This window comes from Onychomys torridus, chromosome 4 (genome assembly GCF_903995425.1).
Source record: "Onychomys torridus chromosome 4, mOncTor1.1, whole genome shotgun sequence".
Taxonomy (NCBI): domain Eukaryota; kingdom Metazoa; phylum Chordata; class Mammalia; order Rodentia; family Cricetidae; genus Onychomys; species Onychomys torridus.
In genome coordinates, this window is record NC_050446.1 from 94953401 (window position 1) to 94974234 (window position 20834).

At 43.6% G+C, this 20834-nt stretch overlaps 1 protein-coding gene across 1 annotated transcript in view; it reads left to right on the forward strand.

The window, feature by feature from the left end:
- Stard9 (StAR related lipid transfer domain containing 9) overlaps positions 1-20834 on the forward strand; it is a 76348-nt gene that overhangs the window by 18519 nt on the left and 36995 nt on the right. The window contains exons 4-6 of the mRNA XM_036184283.1: positions 18917-19033; positions 20233-20265; positions 20353-20414. Of these exons, the coding sequence (XP_036040176.1) occupies positions 18917-19033; positions 20233-20265; positions 20353-20414 (212 nt within the window). The remainder of the gene's footprint in view (positions 1-18916; positions 19034-20232; positions 20266-20352; positions 20415-20834) is intronic.

Below are 20834 nucleotides of genomic sequence, written 5' to 3' on the forward strand. Positions count from 1 at the left end.
ATAGCATGAGGGTTGAGAATCCAAAGTCAGAAATTGTTTATTCTGAAACTTTCTGGCAAGGTTTAAACTGTATTTTTAAGGTGCTTCCTGCTACTTGCTGCTCTTTGTGTACTGCATTATTTTGGGACTGGAGTTTGACCTCATATTCCTTTCTTTGGATTTTTGTTTTTGTTTTTTGAGACAGGGTTTCTCTGTGTAGCTTTGGCATCTTTCCTAACTCACTCTGTAGACCAGGCTGGCCTGGAACTCACAGAGATCCACCTGCCTCTGCCTCCCGAGTGCTGGGATCAAAGGTGTGCGCCACCACCACCCAGCTTGATCTCATATTTCATTCCTAGGATTTTAAGTCAAGAGTGGTACTTACAATACAGTTTTGCAGTTTATATGCATTTAAATAATCTCAACTTCTAGTAAAAATTGCCTCTTTAGAATTGTGATATCTACAGAGATGAAAGTAGAAAGAATTTGTTTTTATGTTTATTTTGTTTGCTTTTGCTTGATTAGCCCTCTTTTCTCAAACATTCCTCTTAAATCAGCATGACATTTGATGTTTCTCTTTTAGAGGAGACAGATAATAACAATTGGTAAATACTGTATTTTTTTGCTTGTGTATTGTGTGTGATATGTATGCCTGTATGCATGTGTGGGCAGATAGGAATGCTTATGTGCTTGCGCTTGCGCGCGCGTATGTGTGTATGTGTGTGTGTATGTGTGTGTGTGTGTGTGTGTGTGTGTGTGTGTGTGTGTCTGTATGTGTGGTGGATGTTTATGTAGGTCTGAAGTTGACTCAGGTACCTTCAATTGTTCTCCATTTTGTTTTATTGAGGTAGGGTCTCTTCTGAACCCATAGTTCACCAAATCTAACTAGTCTACCTACCTAGCTTGCCCTAGGGACTCTCCTACTTCTGCTTCCCAAATGCTGAGATTACAAGTGGTTACTATACTCGCCCAAGCCCCCCTCCTCCTCACTTATCTATCTATCTGTCTGTCTGTCTGTCAGTCTGTCTATCTATCTATCTATCTATCTATCTATCATATAGAGTATCTATCTATTATGTGTGTGTATGGTTTTTCAAGACAGGGTTTCTCTGTGTAACCCTGGCTGTACTGGTACTTGCTCTGTAGACCAGGCTGGCCTTGAACTTGGAGATCTGCCCACCTCTGCCTCCTAAGTGCTGGGATTAAAAGTGTGCATCACCACCTCTGGCTCCCACCATTTTTTTTTTTTTTTTTTAGACAGGTGCTGGGGTTACAGACTGTGGTCCACACACTTGCATAGCAAGCACTCTATCCATTGAGAAATCTTCTTCAGTCTCACAATGTGGAAAATAACATGTTTTAACCAAGTATTTGATGAAATTTCAAGGGAGAAATATACCAGGTGTTGGTAGCACATGCCTTTAATCCCAGTATTTGGAAGGCAGAGGTGGGTGGATCTCTTGTGAGTTTGAGGCTAGCCTGGTCTACATACATAGTTGTTTCCAGGACAGCCAGAGCCTGTCTCAAAACAACAACAACAACAACAAAAACCAAGAAAAGGGTGGGTAAATTGTTATTCTCAGTGATGGGAAGAAAGTGTCAAAAATCTCGTTCACATTCTAGAAGATGGGCGGAAAGAGTCTAAGAGCTGAAGAAAGAAGTTGAGGGTGTGGGATGCCAGCATCCAGGCATGACATGGCTGTGCACTATTAAACCCATAGCATCTGTGATTACTTGTACAAGGGCTGGATTACATTGAGTCTGCCAGAATTGTTTGTAGGAGGGGCTCATGGGTCCCCTCTCTTACTTGAGGATTTATAAGCAGTTAACAATGGTAGCGAAGGTAGAGACATTGTCTTCGGTGGTGTAGCCACTGATCAAGTGCACGTTCCAGTCAACTCTTGAAAAAAAGAGAAAGACACATGAAAGTAGAAGGGGGCCGGGCGGTGGTGGCGCACGCCTTTAATCCCAGCACTCAGGAGGCAGAGCCAGGCGGATCTCTGTGAGTTCGAGGCCAGCCTGGTCTACAGCGCGAGATCCAGGAAAGGCGCAAAGCTATACAGAGAAACCCTGTCTCGAAAAACCAACCAACCAAACAACCAACCAAACAAAAAAGTAGAAGGGGAACATAGAAGAGGGAAGAGGGAGTTAGTGTGAGAGGAAGAAGACAAAGATCCACGGTGGTGAATATAATTGAAATATATTATATACCCATATGGAAATTTTGTAACGAAACACATTATGTATAGTTAATATATGCTAATAAAACATTTTAAAAATCTGATTCACAATATGATTTCTGTTTGTGATGAGGTAGAACCTAAATCTGTAGATTCTCTTCCAAAAATGAGACATTCCTGCCTAAGACTTGAAAGTCTCTCTCTCTCTCTCTCTCTCTCTCTCTCTCTCTCTCTCACACACACACACACACACACACACACACACACACACACACACATTGAACCTCAGCTCAGCTCGTAGGATTTCCAAAAGGATCAGTGACTTCTCAGAGTATCATGTGACTCACTAATTAACTAGGGAGTTCCCTCTTGAGTTTCATTCTGGCCTTTTTCAGCCAGGAGCCTGCGGGCCACATGGGGCTAATGATAGCTATGGGTGTAGCCCAAGGCAGACGTGTTAGCTCAATTAAAATACTGTGAGGGGTGTGTGTGTGTGTGTGCCTGTGTGTGTGCCTGTGTGTGCGTGTGAGTGTGTGTGTATGTGTGTGTGTGTATGCGTGTGTGTGTGTGTGTGTGTGTGTGTGTGTGTGTATGTGTATGTGTGTGTATGTGTATGTGTGTGTAAGTGTGTGTGTATGTGTGTGTATGTGTGTGTGTATGTGTGTGTGAGTGTGTGTGAGTGTGTGTGTAAGTGTGTGTGAGTGTGTGTAAGTGTGTGTATGTGTGTGTATGTGTGTGTGTGTGTGTGTGTGTGTGTGTGTGTGTGTGTGTGCGCGCGCGAGTGTGAGAGAGAGAGAGACAGACAGACAGACAATTTTTTGTAATTCAGTTGCACGGTTTTTGGATCTGAACTTTGTAGATGTCAGTATTGTGCCAACAATGTCAAGAAGTATTCATTGTATACCATCTAGCCCTATAACAGAATAGGTGTATGAGTCATCTGGTGGAGGCTGGCCTCAGTATATCATGCATGGGCTTTGTGGAGGGCCCTTTGTTCAACTGATTAAATGTCAATAGAAATCTCTCTTGTTTCTGCAGGAAAGGACAGTATTTTTCAACTATGAAGCAGGGGAGTATGGGGTATTTATATCCCCTCTTTCCTCAAGACTGAATTCCAATAGTGACCATTTGTCTAGTCATCACTCAGTCTAAATTTTTATTTTATTTTATTTTATTTTATTTTTATTCATTTTATTTTTTGAGCAGAGTCTCACTATGTAGCCCTTGCTAGCCTGGAACTCTGAATATGTAGACTAGCCTGGCCTTGAATTCATTGAGATCCACTTGCCTCTGTTTCCCCAGAGCTAGGATTAAAGACATGGGCCACTGCACCTAGCATGGATTTTGAAGCTGTAAAAGGCAGAACCCTGGGGAGTTGATCTGGGCGGATATGGAATTGAGCCCTAAATTTATCTCAGTTTATGCACAGCCTCTTAAGTAACTGTTCCTCAGGGGCGGAAGAAGCAAGCAGAAGAATGTGCTCAAAGGCATTTGTCTTACATATTTCTTAGAAGTAGTAGATTATTCCTTGTTCAGCTCTTATTTCTGAAGTTTGGCATTTAGGTACAAAAGAGGTGCTTTCTAGGGATACTCACTGAGTTGATGTAAGAGGAAGATTAATACAGCTTCCATGTAGCTGGGAGAGGCAGCGATTCTGTTGAGATGGAATTTGACAAGAACAGAAACCCTTACTTACTCTCTATTGTTCCTCTAGTGTTAAACTGATCCATCTTGTTTGTGGTGATGTTAAGCACAGACATGTGGTCTCAGGCTGGTATGGTTTTTCCTTCTGTCCACATCAGAGATTTTAAGAAAGTAAACAACTTCTTCCTTTTCTTCAAGCATCTGGAAATGTTCCATGGAGTTTAGCTATTTGGTTTCAGGGTTTGGAAAAGTCAGAGTTAATTTTGGAAATGTTTTTATAACTAATTTGCTTCCTTAGGGAGAAAAATAGAACTTTTGTTTTGTAGAGACAGGGTCCCATGTAGCTCACACTGGCCTCAAACTTGCTATGTGGACAAGGCTGATGTTGAATCAATACTCCTGCCTCTACCTTCCAAGTGCTGGGATTATAGTTTTGTGCCATCATCCCTGGCTTCTTAAAATGATGATGTTGTTTGAGATAGACTCTCACTGTGTAGACCAGGCTGGCCTCAAACTTGTTCCTGCCTCTGCCATCCTCATTTTAGGATTACAAGTATGTGCCTTCCCAGTTGGCTGAACTATCATAGCCTTTTTAGGGCCTACCCTGTTCTGGCTGAACTGGGTATTTGAGTTCTAGTATGTCATTTGTTCTTCACAGCAGTCCTGGAAAGTGAGTTAGCAATGCCTCTATTTACAGATGGAATAACTTGTCCCTGGTCACACTACTAACAGGTGAGACCTATTTTTAAACACAGGAATGCTGCCTCCAAAGTCTTGATTTTTATACTAAATTCTACTAAGTGCTGTATAAACTTGCCCCATCTCCTGACTGTGTGCCACCCTCTGATATTTGAAGTGTGATACAAATTATCTGACAGTTAGAAGATCCTGGACTGTTAAGTCTTACAGTAGTGTAGAAAGGACCAAAAGTCATGAATGAGGGACATGTTATTTTCAGTCCTTCTTAGTGATGCCTGTCTTTCTGAGAAATGGAGACCACCACCTGATTTTAGTTCTGTAGCCAGAGCAAATGTTTGTCTATAGATGCGATGATGCAGTCAGAATGTTTTATTCTAAATCACCTGAATATTTAGTGGACTTGAATATTCTGTGAGATACAGGCAATAGCTTATACCTCATAATAGCATGTAAGAATGTTACTTACTCCTTTTTGACCGGGGCTAGGTGCTGAAGTGTAGCTGGGATGCCCCCACAGGTGACTGGGATGTGTGCAGCAACTCTGTAGTACTGTGCTGCTTTCTTTTCTTTCTTTTAGTTGGTGGGTCTGAGTGTGTGGCCAAGGCTGCTCTGGAACTCATTATGTGAGCCTGATAAACCTTCAGCTTGCGATCCTCCTGTCTCAGCCTCCAGGGTGCTGAGACTACAGGCCTGCACTAGCTCATGTGCTCCTTTTCTTCCCAGTATAGCCCAGTATTTCTGGCACTTCTCTTTCCAAGTAGGTTCCCGTTCATCTATGCTGTACCTTGGGGTGTCCAGTTTCAAATCAGAGGGGGATGAATGCAAGTCCTCCAGAATAAATCCAGAAGACTTCTAATATATGATGCTTTGGGTTTTGCTTGGACACAGAATCCTCCTGTATGTCCCAGGCTGGCCTCGAGTTGAGATCTTCCTGCCTTCGCCTCCCATTGTTCCAGAAACATTTGTAAAGCTAGAGTTAGTTTCGCATGGTTTGGAGCTGACTTGAAGTCTGAAGGCAGAAGCAGAAGAGGGGCTTGAGGCCCATGTGGTCTGAGGTCTTGTGACTAACCTGCCACCTGCTCCTCCTGCGGAAGCTTTAGGGCTGGAGGAGGGCAGTGTGGCTTGAGGCAGGAAGTGTCCTGCCAGCGGGACATCTGAGGCAGATGCTGCACAGGTATCACAGAATTAATCTTTTAAACTAAACCGAGAAATGAGATGGACTTCAGCTGGCCTCGCTAAAATATAAAACCAGTTCACTTGTATCTCCAAGCGCTAACATTGGCCTCCAGAGACCCTTCAGACTCAAGATTAAAAACAGGAAATATGTTCCTAGCAGCATAATTGGCGGAAAACTTTTTCCACATAGGCGCAATCATCTAGGCTTGTTTTCCTTCCCCAGTGTATGTGTATGTGTGGTGTGTGGTGTGAAGGCATGGAAGTGTGTGTGTGTGTGTGTGTGTGTGTGTGTGTGTGTGTGTGTACACACCCAAGGTTGATCTCCAGTGTCTTCCTCAGTCACTCTGCCTTACATGCTGAGGCAGTCTCTCTCACTGAACCTGGATTCAACTTTTTGCCTGGTCTAGCTGGGGAGTCCCTGTCTTCACTTCACCTTCTACATGGTAGGATTACAGGTGGGCTAGCACACCCACCCAGCTTTTTGGTTCTGAGAACCTAAACTCTAGTTTTCACATTGGCCTTGTCTCGTGAGTACCGCTGAGCCATATCTCCAGCCCCGTTTCTTTCTATCCAAGTATTTGCAGCTCAAACAATGTGAAGCAGCTTGGTCCTACTTGACTACCTCTTGGTGCTGCTGGACCCAACCCGTTAAAAACAGTGCTAAGGAGCTTTTGTTTGTTTGTTTTGTTTGTTGTTTTTGTTTTTTTCAAGGCAGGGTTTCTCTGTGTTGTTTTGGTGCCGGTTCTGGATCTCGCTCTGTAGGCTAGGCTGGCCTCGAACTCACAGAGATCCGCCTGGCTCTGCCTCCTGAGTGCCCGGCGCTAAGGAGCTCTTAGGAGTACACTGACAACAGTGCTGTGTGCAAGACACTGACCTGGTGATGTGCTTCTGAATGAAGCTCACACACGTACAAAGAAACTCAGGCAGGATTTAAAGGGAAACTATAGGACAGCCACAATATCATTTCCTTCTGCATATTTTTGTGAGAATACTGGATTCAGTCCATAGTTATGCATTCATTTATGTGCACTGTGTTGCATATGGATGCTATATCGAAGCCTCAGCCTTAACTGAGCATCCTTGTCTAGTACTTCAGGGGCCTGCCTAGTGTTTTCTTGTGATAGTGAACCCGGGGGTCCACTCCCGTGACTGCTGTTCTTTCCATGCTGTCCCCATGAGAGCCGCGGGTGGAGGGACAGTTACACCTGAGAACAAGGGAAGGACAGGACAGAGTCTACAGGCTGAGAAAACAGTGCTTGTTTTTGTTTTTTCTTTTTCTCCAGCTGTGATGTTCCCGTGCCTACATAAATACTGTGTTGAGGAAGGTTTTGGAAGCACTGAGACCATGGCCCAGATCTCTCTATAGCTCTGGCCTTTGTTCACAACTCCCATCTGGCTCAACTGATAAATTCTGAACATGTTTCTTCAGAAGATAACTGTGTGGTCAGAAGGAGTGTTATTACCAGGTGTGCTGTTACTCCATTTAAACTACATATGCGCACATGTGCACACACATACACACGATACTTTAATATTTTAAGATAAACTCATAAAATAATGTGATTCTTTATGGCTTTTTCAGACATCCTTAGCATTACTTATCTATCTCACCTATCTCCCTCTATGTTACCAACTTTCTTTTAATATTATCCAGGTGGTTGAGATGCATGCTAAAATCTGAGATGGCTGAGCAGCGGTGGTGGTGCACGCCTTTTTCCCAGCACTCGGGAGGCAGAGACAGGCGGATCTCTGAGTTTGAGGCCAGCCTGGTCTACAGAGTGAGTTCCAGGACAGCTAGAGCTACACATAAAAACCCTGTTTCTAGCCGGGAGGTGGTGCTGCATGCCTTTAATTCCCAGCAATCGGATGGCAGAGCCAGGCAGATCTCTGTGAGTTCAAGGCCAGCCTGGTCTAGAGTGAAATCCAGGACAGGCACAAAAACTACACAGAGAAACCCTGTCTCAAAAAAAAAACAAAAAACAAAAAACAAAAAAAAACAAATCCTGTTTTTGGAAAAAAAAATCTGAGAAACAGTGTTTTATAAATTTTCTATTCATAGGCAAGTGGAAATGTTGTATTTACAGGGTGAAGGAATTGTATACTAAGTTATAAAACAGTTATTTGGGGCTGGAGAGATGGCTCAGAGGTTAAGAGCACCGACTGCTCTTCCAGAGGTCCTAAGTTCAATTCCCAGCAACCACATGGTGGCTCTCAACCACCTGTCATGAGATCTGGTGCCCTCTTCTGTATACATAATAAATAAATCAATCTTAAAAGAAAGATGTTTTAAAAAACAAACAAAAAAACCGTTATTCTAAATGAGCCAGTTTCTTCATAGTCTAGTTTAAAAAATACTTTCAGCCCGGTATGATGGTGCCCACCTTTAACCCCAGCACTCAGGCGGTAGAGGCAGAGGCAGGCAGATGTCAGTCAAACAGTGGTTGTGACAGCTAACCATTACTTCCCCACTTTGTGCTGAGGATCAAACAAAGCCGTCCGAGCATGTCAGTCAGAAGCTGGACCACTGAACTGTACATCTCTAGCCCTCTCCATTATAGCAGGGCTGGTGCACACAACCTTTCTTTCATTTCAGACTACCTCTTTACATTCTAGAGCTGAAGGTGGGTGAGATGGTGCAGTGGGTAAAAGTGCTTGCCACCAAGCCTGATGACCCGAGCTCAGTCCCCAGGACCCCGTGGTAGAGTGAGAGAACTAACTCCTGCAGCCACCTCCGACCTCCACAGGCACACTGTAATGCGAATGCACACACGCCTACAGGGAATATAGATGGGTAAGTAGACAGACAGACAGACAGACAGTCAGAGAAGTTGTGGGGTCATCTGTGTTCAAATGCTGGACTTGTTTCTACAGTGACACATAGCCTTTTTATTCTAATGTGGGTGTGGGCAGACAGTTTTTCTGAGTGGTTTCTGCTGTAGCAGACCCTGCTGCTGTTAAAGTAATTTTCTAGGAAACGTCAGGGAAGAGGGGGCAGGTGGAATGAAGCAAGGACAGCAAGGAAGGAGGCTAAGCGCGTGTTCCTCAGAGTTGGAGTCTGCAGTCCTGACAACTAGGCTCCACCGGGTGTCCTCAATAGGTCATCAGAGAAACATGTAATGGGGAAAGGCAGAAAGATGGCCACATTGGGAAGAGGAACAAGGAGGTCCAGTGACCCAACCTCCACCCCCGAAATGACCTTGGGAGTTCTGACATGAAGTTCAGGTTTAAATAGAAGGGCAAGGGATATGCCCAGCTAGTCAAGGTATGATCCTAAGCACAACATTGTCTAAATTCCCTTCTCTCTTGCAAGGAAATCTGACAAGTTGTCAGAACTGTGTGAAATCTCTTTATGAGACACAGCGCACTCTCTGGTCTGAACCTGCTTCAGCCTTTTCTTTCTCCCAGAATAAAGTTCTCAGAAAATTCTAATTTGGGGCCTATTGTCTCAGTAGTAGTCTAATAGCCAAAGGGGCTACCGTATCTTTCTAGAATATCTTCATTCCTACAGGATCTATACAAGGGACAGTTAGAGGGTCTGCCTGACCCAACTGGGGGTTGCCCATAGTTACTCACTTACGGTTGAGGCCCCCACAGGTTCCCCCTCCTGTGTTAGCATGGCCATTGGTGTTCATTGTTCCCGCTTGGTCTGGTCAGCCGTGTTGGTGGGATCTCATAGGTATAGCCTCTGTGACATTGCCAGGAGACACAGTCGCAGCAAACCTTTCTTCTGACTCCTGAAATCTTTTCACACCCCTCTTCTGCAATGACCCTGAGCCTTGGGTGCAGCACTTGTGCAGTAGATGTGTCAGTTGGAGCTAGATACCATCGGATCTCTGTATTCTGATCTCTTGTGGGTTTTCAGTAATGTTGCCATCTGTTGCAGAAAGTATCTTTGAGGAGGGGTGAAACTGCACTCATCTGTGGATCAAAGGATACATATTAAGAATGTGGTTAGGGTTGGGGATTTAGCTCAGTGGTAGAGTGTTTGCCTAGCAAGTGCAAGGCCCTGGGTTCAGTCCTCAGCTCTGAAAACAAAACAAAACAAAACAAAAACAAAAAACAAAGAAAGAATGTGGTTAGGATTTTTTTTTTTAAACTTTGGTTTAGTAAAGTGGTGGTTGCAGGTTCTCCTCCAAGACCCATGGGCAGTTGGCTAGGGCTCCAATCAATACCAGGCATATTTCCCCTCTTGTTAGACTTCAGTTCTGTGTAATGAAGGTCCTTTTTAAAAAAACATTTATTTTGCCTGGCAGCAGTGGCACACACTTCCCAGTACACAGGAAGCAGAGGCAGGTGGATCTCTGGGTTCAAGGCCAGTCTGGTCTATATAGTGAGTTCCAGGTCAGCCAGGGCTACATAGAGAAACCTTATCTTGAAAATCATGAAAAAAAATTTAATTATGTATATCAGGGTAGGGAAGATGGCTCAGCCATTAGGAACACTGATTGCCTTCTTTTGACTTCTGTGTGTACCAGGCATGCAGATGGTACATGTACATACAACAAAGGCAAAGAATTCATATGCATAAAATAAACCTAAAAAAAATGTGTATATATGTGTGCTCATAATCCTGTCAATGCATCGTCCACAGAGGCCAGAGGTGTTGGAGCCCCCTGGAGCTGGAGTTAGAGGCAGTTGTGAGCCAGCTGGTGTGGGTGCTGGGAACTAGACTGGGGTCCTCTGCAAGAGCAGTATGCATTCTTAACAGCTGAGCCATATCTCCCTAGTCCCTAAGGGGTTTTTTGTGCGTGTCCTTTTGTGATTTTTCCCCCTAGCCTTAGGACTTGAACCCTGGTCCCTTGTATGCTAGGCACCTACCATAAAAAGCCTTTTGTAATTAACCCACAGAAAACAAAGTGAATCCACACCTCAGGTCACTCTGGTGCTGCCCCTGTGTGTTCATATTCCCCACTTCAGCTTCTGGTAGCTGTTTGTCTTCTGTTCCTAGTGTTTTGTGTTTGCCAGATGTGTAAAAACAGAATTACTACAATGTGAAACTATTTTAAGAGGGTTTTTAAAAATTTTCATCTCATTTAATTTTTTTTTTTTTTTTTTTTTTACTGCCTGGTGAGATGGCCCAGCCGGACTGATAAAATAGAAAGAAAAGAACTGAGTCCTACACAGTTGTAGAGTGGTTTGGTTTGTGTTGTTTGTTTGTTTATGTTTGTTTGTTTGTTTGTTTTCTGGGTCTGGTGGTGCACACCTTTAATCCCAGCACTGGGGATACAGGAGCAGGTGGATCTCTGTGAATTTGAGGCTAGCCTGAGGTACACAATAAGACTCTGTCTTGAAAATAAAGAAAGACAGGTGGCGGTGGGGTATCCCTTTAATCCCAGTACTCGGGAGGCAGAGTCAGGTGGATCTCTGTGAGTTCGAGGCCAGCCTGGTCTACAGAGTGAGATCCAGGACAGGCACCAAAAACTACACAGAGAAACCCTGTCTCAAAAAACCAAAGAGAAAGAAAGAAAGAAAGAAAGAAAGAAAGAAAGAAAGAAAGAAAGAAAGAAAGGAAAGAGAGAGAGAGAAAGAAAGAAAGAGAGGGAGAGAAAGAAAGAAGGAAAGAAAGAGAGAAAGAAGTATTTCTCCACTTAATATTCAAGGTTCATCCATGTTGTTGCGCAGATCAAAATTTTATTTCCAGTTTCCTTGTGTGAAATAAAGGTTTGTTTTTATATCCTTGTGTGGATGTAAAAGTTTGTTTATTAATTAAGTTCTACTTATCCTCCACCCCATTTCCCTTAATTTTGTAATAAAACTATAGGTTAAAGTACATCTAGGCTTTTCTCTGTAATTAGAGTATACAAAGCCATAATTTACTGTGGTCACAGTGTTTGCTGTATTTTACTGATAGGTGGTTATTTTCACTGCGTTTTGGGTCATTCACAGTTTCGGTTTTTTTCCCTGTGGTTGAAGGGTTATCAGTGACTTCTTCATTTCTGTACTGTCACATCGTCTTATATTATTGATGGGTTTCTGGCTGAGTTGTGATTGCCTTGTCATCTAAAGAATGCAGTGCACTTAGTGGAAGAAAATGAGCGTGATTCTTACCTTGCACTAGCATTTGAGTCCTATTTCCTGGTGTATTTGGTTTTTCCAAGTTCCATTCAGTTAATCCCTCACAGTGTAGCACAGTTGTTCATACAGCTTAGGTATCCTTTCCGTTATACAATCTCCTCGAGTTTCAAGGCCTCCCGTTCAGGTTTCCCATTGCTGCAGGGCATACCTGAGATGATCAGCTCAGGACAAGAGAAGGTTTATTTGGGGCAGAAGTTGCAGTCACTCTCTTAGCCCTGTTGAAGGTCTGCGGTAAGGCACGTCATGAGGGAAGATGAGGCAGAGCAGAATTGCTGGATAGCAAAGGGAGAGAAAGAGGTGTTTGTTGCTCAGGTCAGGTGAGGAGAGAATGAAGAAGGGGCCAGAGTCCCCAGTCTCCTTACAGGGCACCCCTGTAGTGACCCTAAGACCTCCCCTAGGCTGCCTCTCGGTTTCCAAAACTTCTGCTGCCCCCTAGGGGACCAAGCCAATCAAATACAGACCCTCAGGACATTTCCAATCCAGTCTGTGTATACCTGTTCCTTGCAGTCTTCCTGTGGTTCTCCAGGCAGCCTCCTCTATTACATTGAGTACCTTCATTTTGCTCCCCCATGTCAACTCTTGACCCTTTCCCACCTCACTCAGTGCCCCAGGGGGTGGCCCAGCCTATCAGACTGATCAGTGGGTTCCTTCCCGCTCTGGTTTGAGGTTGGGGTCCAGCTGATGAGATCCCTAGCAGGAGGTGAGGGGGGCACAGTTTCCTGCTATTGGATTGGCCCAGGCTGGCCATCTGTAAGTCAGGTTCCTTTAAGCCAGCATCCCGCCAGCCTCCCTCCTGCCTCCCTCCTCTCAGGTTTTGGAGAGTTCTTTCTTTCTCCGCTGTCCTTGTGAGCTCAGGGTGGTCAGCTTTCCTTGCTACTGGTCCAGGTTGCTGCACTATCCCTTGTGGCTTTCCCTTCCTTTTCTAAGTAGTGTTTTTATTGAAGTTCTGGTGAGTGATCTAGTTTGAGGATCACCTGGTCTAACTCATGCCTGGTGACGCAGTGCACAGCACATTGTGCATTTCTCATCTCTTTCCTCTCTCTCTCTCTCTCTTTATTTTTTTGAGACAGGGTTTCTCTGTGTAGCCCTGGTTGTCCCGGAACTCACTCTGTAGACTAGGCTGGCCTTGAACTCAGAGATCCACCTGCCTCTGCCTCCCGAGCGCTACCACCTCTCAGCACACACAGCACATTTCTTATGCCAGTATCATGTTTATTTTCTCATTGTCACTATTTATCTGTCTTGATATGATTGTGAAATATCTTATGCTTGATTAGCATTTCATGCATTATTTCCTCATAATTGACTTCATTTAATTCTGAAAGTAAACTTTGAGGTTTTTATTCTCATCATCCTTTCTTTACTGATGATGAAAAAAGAAAACACAGAATGTGGTTGACACTAGAAAGTCACATAGAAAGTGGTAACACACTAGCCATGTGACCCAGACTTAGCCCAAATGTGGTATGGTTTCTGGTTACTTTCTTCATACCTGTTTAGGGGATTGGATCCAGTGTCTTTTACATGCTAGGCAAGCACCCCACCTCCAAGCTATACTCTCAGCCCTGTTATTAAAAAAAGATTTTTTGAGGCAATTACAAACTTAAAAGGAAGATAGTACATTTAAAGATTTTTCCCCCTGAACTGTTTGAACATTGCCCCTAATACTTGAGTGTGTATTTCCTGTAAGAGGACTTTCTGTGATATAGTCACAGTGTATGTAGCCTTCAAATTTGAGAATGAAATGACTGTATCAGTGCCCTGTGATCTTCAGACCACATTTAGGGCTCACTGATAGTCTCCGCAATACTATAGCTTAGATATGGAAGGAAACAAACCCAGAACAGGAAACAGAGCAGGAAAAGGGTGCGGCAAGTCCAGGTCCAGGTCCATCTAGGCAAACACAGGCAAATAGGTAGATGAGCAGGCAATTGAGTAGGCTGTGTCTACAGCAGGGCACTAAGTCGAGTTGGGGATTCTCAGTCCATGACACACACACTAAGGTGTCAAAAGATGGGTTGGTAAGGACCATGTCATCATAGTGTTAGGTGTCTGTGACTCTATGGGGTACAGGCAAGGAAATCACAATCTTTCCTTGGTCTGGTATATATAGTAAGTTCTTGGGTTCAGTTTCCCTTATATAATTTTTGTTGTTGGTTTTGGTTTTTCAAGACAGGGTTTCTCTGTGTAGCCCTGGCTGTACTGAAACTCACTCCTTAGAACAGGCTGGCCTTGAACTCAGAGATCCACGCTTCTGCTTCCTGAGTGCTGGAGTAAGGGCGTGTGCCACCATGCCCAGCTCCCTTATATGATTTTTAAATGCCCATGTGCTCCCAGTTTCAGTTCTCCCCAATAAATGTATTGGGTGTCTCCTGGGATAAGTCATTTATCAGTCTGTTCTGACAGACTGGTGCTGACAGATGGTTCAGTTTCTGGGTTCACCCAAGGGCTGTCATCTTTCTCCCTCAAACAGAGTCAAAAGCTGCTTGCAAAGTCTCCCAGGGCAGTGCTCAACCAGAAAATCCATCCTTTCATACAATATGGAGTAACTTAATGTAGGGCATAGCCCAATCTGAACACCAGACAAACAGGAAATCTTTATTCATCTGCCAAAGTCAGATACAGGCTGATGCCTGCTTCCTGTGGAGAAATCTGCTTAGAGGGACAGAGACATTTGAGCTGAACATGGGCCAGGACTTAAGTGAAGTCTGTTAACCCTATGTGAGGAATGATAAATTTTTTTTTTTTTTTTTTTTTTTAGTTCTGGAATTTGATAGGCAAGGCACTCTACCTCTGAGCTGGGAATATTGTCTTCATTTCACAGATGAAGAAACTGAGTTCAGGTTATTTGGCCAGAGAGCCAGCTTTTAAACACAGAAATCTCAAGGTCGGGATTTTGCCTATTAACTCTCAGTGCAGCTGTTTGGAGGAAGAGTTTAATTGTTCTTTTCCAGCTAAGGCCCCACTGAGTTACAGATCCTACCTAACTATTCTTGCTTTAAACAAGGGACTCTGAACTCTGCTTTTCTGTACCACAGTGAAATGTGGGCCACTGTGTGCATGTGTTCTCTCATCTCCACCTCATCGGCTCTATCATGGGCAGTAGGAGTACAGTTCTGGGACACTTCAGAGTTCTCTGAGTAACTAATGGCATCATTGAAGTCATATGATTAAGTGCCAGCTGTAGTCTAGAATCGCTTTCTGGATTAAAGGTTCTTGCTACCAAATAGAGTTAATTTTTAGAGAAAAAGACTCCCACTGAAGCCTAACTCTTTTCAGACTGGAGACATCATCCCTCTTAGTCCTTTACTAGAAAGTTTCTGGTAGCAACATTTGAAAGTAATATTTAATACTTACTTTGAATACTGTCTCATCCTGAATTGGGATTGTCTCAGAGTTTCTATTGCTTTGAAAAAACACCATTGACAAAAATCAACTTGGGGAGGAAAGGACTTATTCATCTTACACTTTCAGGTAACAGTTCATCACTGAGTAAAGCCAGAACAGGAACTCAAGTAGGGCAGGAACCTGGAGGCAGGAGCTGATGCAGAGTCATGGAGTGGTGCTGGCTGCTTACTGGCTTGCTCCTTATAGCTTGCTCAGTTTGCTTTCTTACAGTACTCGGGACCACCAGCCCAAGGATGGTACCACCCACAATGGGTTGGGCCCTTCCACATCAATTAATAATTAAGAAAGTATTCTATAGACTTGCCTACAGGCAACTCCTATGGAGGCATTGTTTTCAGTTGAGGGTCCCTCTTTCCAAATGACTCCAGCTTGTGTTAAAAGAAAACTATCCTGGAACCATATGGTGTTTTGTTTTTGTGTTTCTGGTTTTTGGACAGGGACTCTCTGTGTAACAGCCCTGGCAGTCCTGGAATTCACTCTGTAGACCAGGCTTGCCTCAACCTCACAGAGATCTGCTTGCCTCTGCCTCCTGAGTGCTGGGATAAAGATGTGCACCAACACCTCCAGGTCCATCTGCATTTTTAAAAATTACTTTTGGTATGAGTCCACTTGGTTAGAGAACATATTATCTAACAGAATAAATACCCATCCAAACCAAAGCAACCTATCAGTGATAAGTCCTAGGAATATGTAGGCCATCCCTACACTTGGATCTTGAACCATCGTTAGGAAATTGTCAGCAGTGTTGTTGATTCTAGTTGGATTTGAGAAAGGCATGTCCAAGCCAGGCATGGTGGCACACACCTTTAGTCCCAGCACTCCGGAGGCAGAGGCAGGCAAGATCTGAGTTTGAGGCCAGCCTGGTCTAGAGTTTTAGCCAGGACTGTTACACAGAGAAACCCTGTTTTGAGAAACCAAAAAAGAAGGAAAGAAAGAAAGGAAGGGAGGAAGGAAGGAAGGAAGGAAGGAAGGATGGAAGGAAGGAAGGACGGAAGGAAGGAAGGAAGGAAAGAAAGAAGTCTACAGTTAGTGTGCATTATATACCTTTGATCACTCGAACTCTTAAAAAATAGAGGAAGTCACGTCTCTCTCCTGAGTTGGAGTCTGCTGCAGACTGCAGTTCAGTGACTTATTTTAACCTTTAGACTGTGTCATAGTGAGCTGTTTTATCTGTTTCACTGTGTTAACCTGGGTGGAGTGGAACAATTTTTATCCGCCTGTTTTCCTCTTTCTAAGGTTGTGGGTTTTCCAGGATCTTCCGATGAGCAAAGCCTAGTAGCTCTTGAGGAGTGGGACTGCATCTTAAAGTCTCCACCAATTTTGGCTGGAACCCGGATACCTGTTGATATTCTTTTTTCATCTGGCAAAGTGCTTTCTTCAAAGATACTTTCAGAGAACACTCAGGCGGTTATTTGCATTTGGATAAAAACATAGACAAAGTAACACTCTTGCTTTTTCTCTTTCTCTTTACCCTGCTCAGATGATTACAAACTGTGGGCAGTGTAACATTATCTAAATTATTATTAATAAAAACTCAGGAGTCAGATATGGAGTTAAAACCTGACTGATCAGAAAAGCAATAGGACCAGTGACCTCCTCTCTGTCTCCTTCCTCATCCAAAAAGCATGCATTTTTTTTTGTTTGTTTGTTTGTTTGGTTTTTTTTGAGACAGGGTTTCTCTGTGTAGCTTTATGCCTTTCCTGGAACTCACTTGGTAGACCAGGCTGGCCTCAAACTCACAGAGATCCACCTGGCTCTGCCTCCCGAGTGCTCAGCATGCATCTTTCTAAGCCACTCCGTACTACTTCCCATGTCTCTCCCTGGGTCTTCAGTCCTCCAAAACTTTTATGGCTAATTTTGGTCAGCTAGTAGCTAGCTCCACTCTCTGGCCCAAGGTAAACTTTATTGCTACAGCAGAGTGGTAGTACCAACAGATTTCCTGCAACAGGGCAGAAATAAAGTTTATATTTAAGATGTGACTCTTCGTTGTCTCCACCTCTGTTCCCACCTCCTTCCCCAGGAACCTGGAGTTCTGTGGAGGATTTTTCAAATAGTGAATGAATGGTAGTCAACTCATCTATTCTAAAATGCAGCAAAACATACTGCCTCTTCAGACTCAAAGAATTTCACTGGTCAGACTTTAGGAGGCAAGCAAGACCTCACCCAATTTTTATCTTTGTTAACATGAAGTTAGTGTGACTAGAGAGAGCTGCAAGAGAGATCACAGGAAGGATATCTCTTGAGCAGAGCTCAAGTCTTTTACTACACCCTGGGTTCTTTTGGCGTTTTGCCTGAACCATGGAAGCATTAAAAAGCAAACAAAAACAAACAGCTCACTGCCAAGAAGCTTAAGCACAGCTGTTAGAATATGAAACATTGTAGTCTTGACTTAGGTCCTCTCTTTGCCTGGTCACCCCCAGTTTCATGTGTGACATCAGTCTCTATGGCAGTCTGTGTGATATCCATCTTACAGCTAGAGAAAGTGGAGCTTAGAAAATGCAAATGACTTGCCTAGGATCCCCCCAACTTTGACGTACAAGACAAGACCTGGAGGTCTACAATTTGGAACCATACCAGATGAGTCACAGAATTGAAAGGGAAGTTGAAAAAAATAATCAGGAAAGCAGTGGGACTCCCGAGCAGCAGGAATCACAGGTGGCACCACACAGAACAATCTGGCACGAGCACCACAGGTGACAGACACTTCTGCCACTGTGCTTGGCACCCTGAGAGTCTGTCAGCTGCTGCTCCGCTTTCGTGTCTGTCTTTGGAGAGTCACATGGGATTGTCTGCCTGGTTGGCAGCCTCCTTCCATGCATCATTGTTCCAGCTGCCAGCAAGTGAAGAGGGTTCTGAGGTAGAGAACTGGGTTCTGCTTCCCACCAAGACCAACATCAGTGGCCAAGAGTGTTTGGATGCTACCTAGCAGAGTTCAGTTGAAATTTCAGGAAACCTAGAAACTGAAAATCCAGTTTCCACATGAGGATTGCTAGTGGTTTCTAAATTGGTCACAAGGCCTGGTCCTGTGGGGTCTTCAGACCTTGAAGTTACCTTCTTGAGCAGTGTTTCACTGTAACCACCCTGTTAGTAGCCATAGTAAGCATTTCTCTGTGTACGAGGAAGAGTGTTTTTGACTTTTTACATTTGTTTTTGACTTCTTATCTTTGTCCTTCCGTAGATTCTTTTGTGTTAGACACTGGGGCTGAGATAGTGCTCAGCCATTTAAGAGTACTTGCCGCTCTTTCAGATGACCTGAGTTTGGTTCTTAGTACCCATGCCAAGTAGCTCACAACTGCCTGTAGTTTATGTTCCATAGGCTCTGTGCTCTCTTCTGGTATCACCAGGTACTCACACATGTGTGCACATACTCCATACATTACATGCACATACACTAAGATAATTAAACTAAATCCTTTTTTTTAAAAAAAAAAAGACTAGGAAACATGCTTTTTAAAAAAAATCTAGGCTAGTATATTGTAGGTACTTAAAAATATTTGAACAATTGACTTACTGAATTTTCCCTTAAAATCTTTTTTTTTTTTATGAAACTGAAATGATTCTTATGAATGATTAGATCAGGTGTGAGCTGCCATGTGGGCGCTAGAAATTGAACCCCAGGACCTCTAGAAGAACAGCCAATGCTTTTAACCACTGAGCCATCTCTCTAGCCCCAATATTTTATTTTTTTTATTTAAATATTTTTAAATGTGCTATGGGAAAATGGACCAATGACAAGCTCTCTTTGGTTGTTCCAGGTGTTCCAGGACTTGGGGATTGAAGTGTTGTCTGGAGCTGCCAAAGGCTACAACATATGCCTCTTTGCCTATGGGCAGACGGGCTCTGGGAAGACATATACCATGCTGGGGACTCCAGTGAGTATTAGCACTGGAGTGAACTATCTTCCTAATGTCACAGCAAACCTGAATCTTACATTGTCCTTACCACTGTGATATGGAGCATGACCTTCATAATCAACATTAATGAGATTAATGACTTGCATCTATATTAACAATAGCATTTCACTGCTCTAACTGAAGGGCAAAGTTTGTATAATTAGTCTCTCTTTGTGAAAACTAGAATTTCATGATTCCCTTTGACAAAGAGTCCTTGTTGGTCCTACTGAATATACATATTATTTCTAGGCTCATCACTTAAATCTTTACACTAGGATAAACCTAGGCTGAATCTTAGTGCTATGCAGAGATAAGAATGCTGTGTCCAGCTTCAAAAGCTATGTGTGTTAGAAGAAAGCAAGAGACATAGCTTGGCTGGGGCTTAAAAAATATAGAGAGTGTAATACAATCACAGAAAATTGCGGGGATAATGCCAAGTGTGGTGGCGTTTAATCCCAGCACTTGGGGGGTAGAGGCAGGCAGTTCTTTATGAGTTCTAGGCCAGCCTGGGGTACACACTGAGACTCTGTCTCAAAACAAACAACAGCAACAATAAAATTAAGGGGATAGCATTCCTTAAGAATACCCCCCCCTTTTTTTTAAGATTTAGAAGTATGCTAGTAATATGACATGGGCAGTGGTTGACAAATAATATTGTGTAGGAACAATCTGAAAGAATAGCCCACTTCTCTGGGTACAGCTCGTTGTTTCCTTTGTCTGTGGTTAGTGTGGTTTTAGATATTTGAAATTAAAAAAAAAAAAAAATTGCCCATGAAGCCAAGGGGGATAAAAACCTTTGGCTAGGAAGTAGAGAAAGTATCTGCTTCTTTGGGTTTTTGCACAGTTTTACAGAGTGTTGGTGTGTCCTCCTGTATCTAGGGATCTAGAAGGGACCACATTAGTGGTGAATTTACCCAAGAATGATAGTTGGTTTCAGGAAAGCACATGTCTGGCTTGCCAGCTTCTCTTCTCTGTGCACTCCATTTGTCAGTGACTCTTGAGAGTGCCAGCCTGTAGTCTTCTGCACCCTCCTGTAGAGGCTAGCTAGCACGAAGAGCCCACACACCCAGCCTCTGTGCTTCCGGGGGTTCCAGGTTTCTGGGTGTTTGGGGGTAAGAGGAGGGCAGGTGGGCCTTGCCCAGAGTAGGAAGTAATGTTTTCTTTTTTCTGTCATCCAGGCCTCTGTTGGGCTGACCCCACGGATATGCGAGGTAGACTCTCTTTCGATCATGTATTCCCAAAGTAAGTTTCCTGTGTTAGCTCCCTTCTGTGAAATCTGACCCTCTGATTTTGTGCAGGGTCTCTTCATCAGGGAGGATGACTGTGCCTCACTGCCTTCTTCCTGTAGCGTAAAAGTAAGGTAAGAACTTGAGCTCCAGACCCTAAATATCCTATTCCCATTCGAGATCTCATGTTTTCAGCTTTTTGTTTTGCTTCTAGAGTCATCAGAGCGATGGAGAAAATCCACAGAGGATATATCCAACAGTACAGGGAAACAGGAAACATAGTTAATCCTTTTAGCTGTGGAAACTGCAATTCCCTTCCCTTGGACTAGACCGGCAGGTTCTTCTCCAGGGCCACTGTTTCCCCTCCTTTACTTCCTGTAGTTTTACTCATGCTTTTGGGATTTCCCCTCCTAACCCTCATTGGCCTGTTCTGTAGGACTGTAGATTCCAAACCTACCTCTCAGACCAGTGCTGGACCCAAGATTTGTTTTTTTGGAAAGTACCACACTATGTAACCCAGGCTCCCAAGTGTTATGGTTGTAGGAATGATCCTC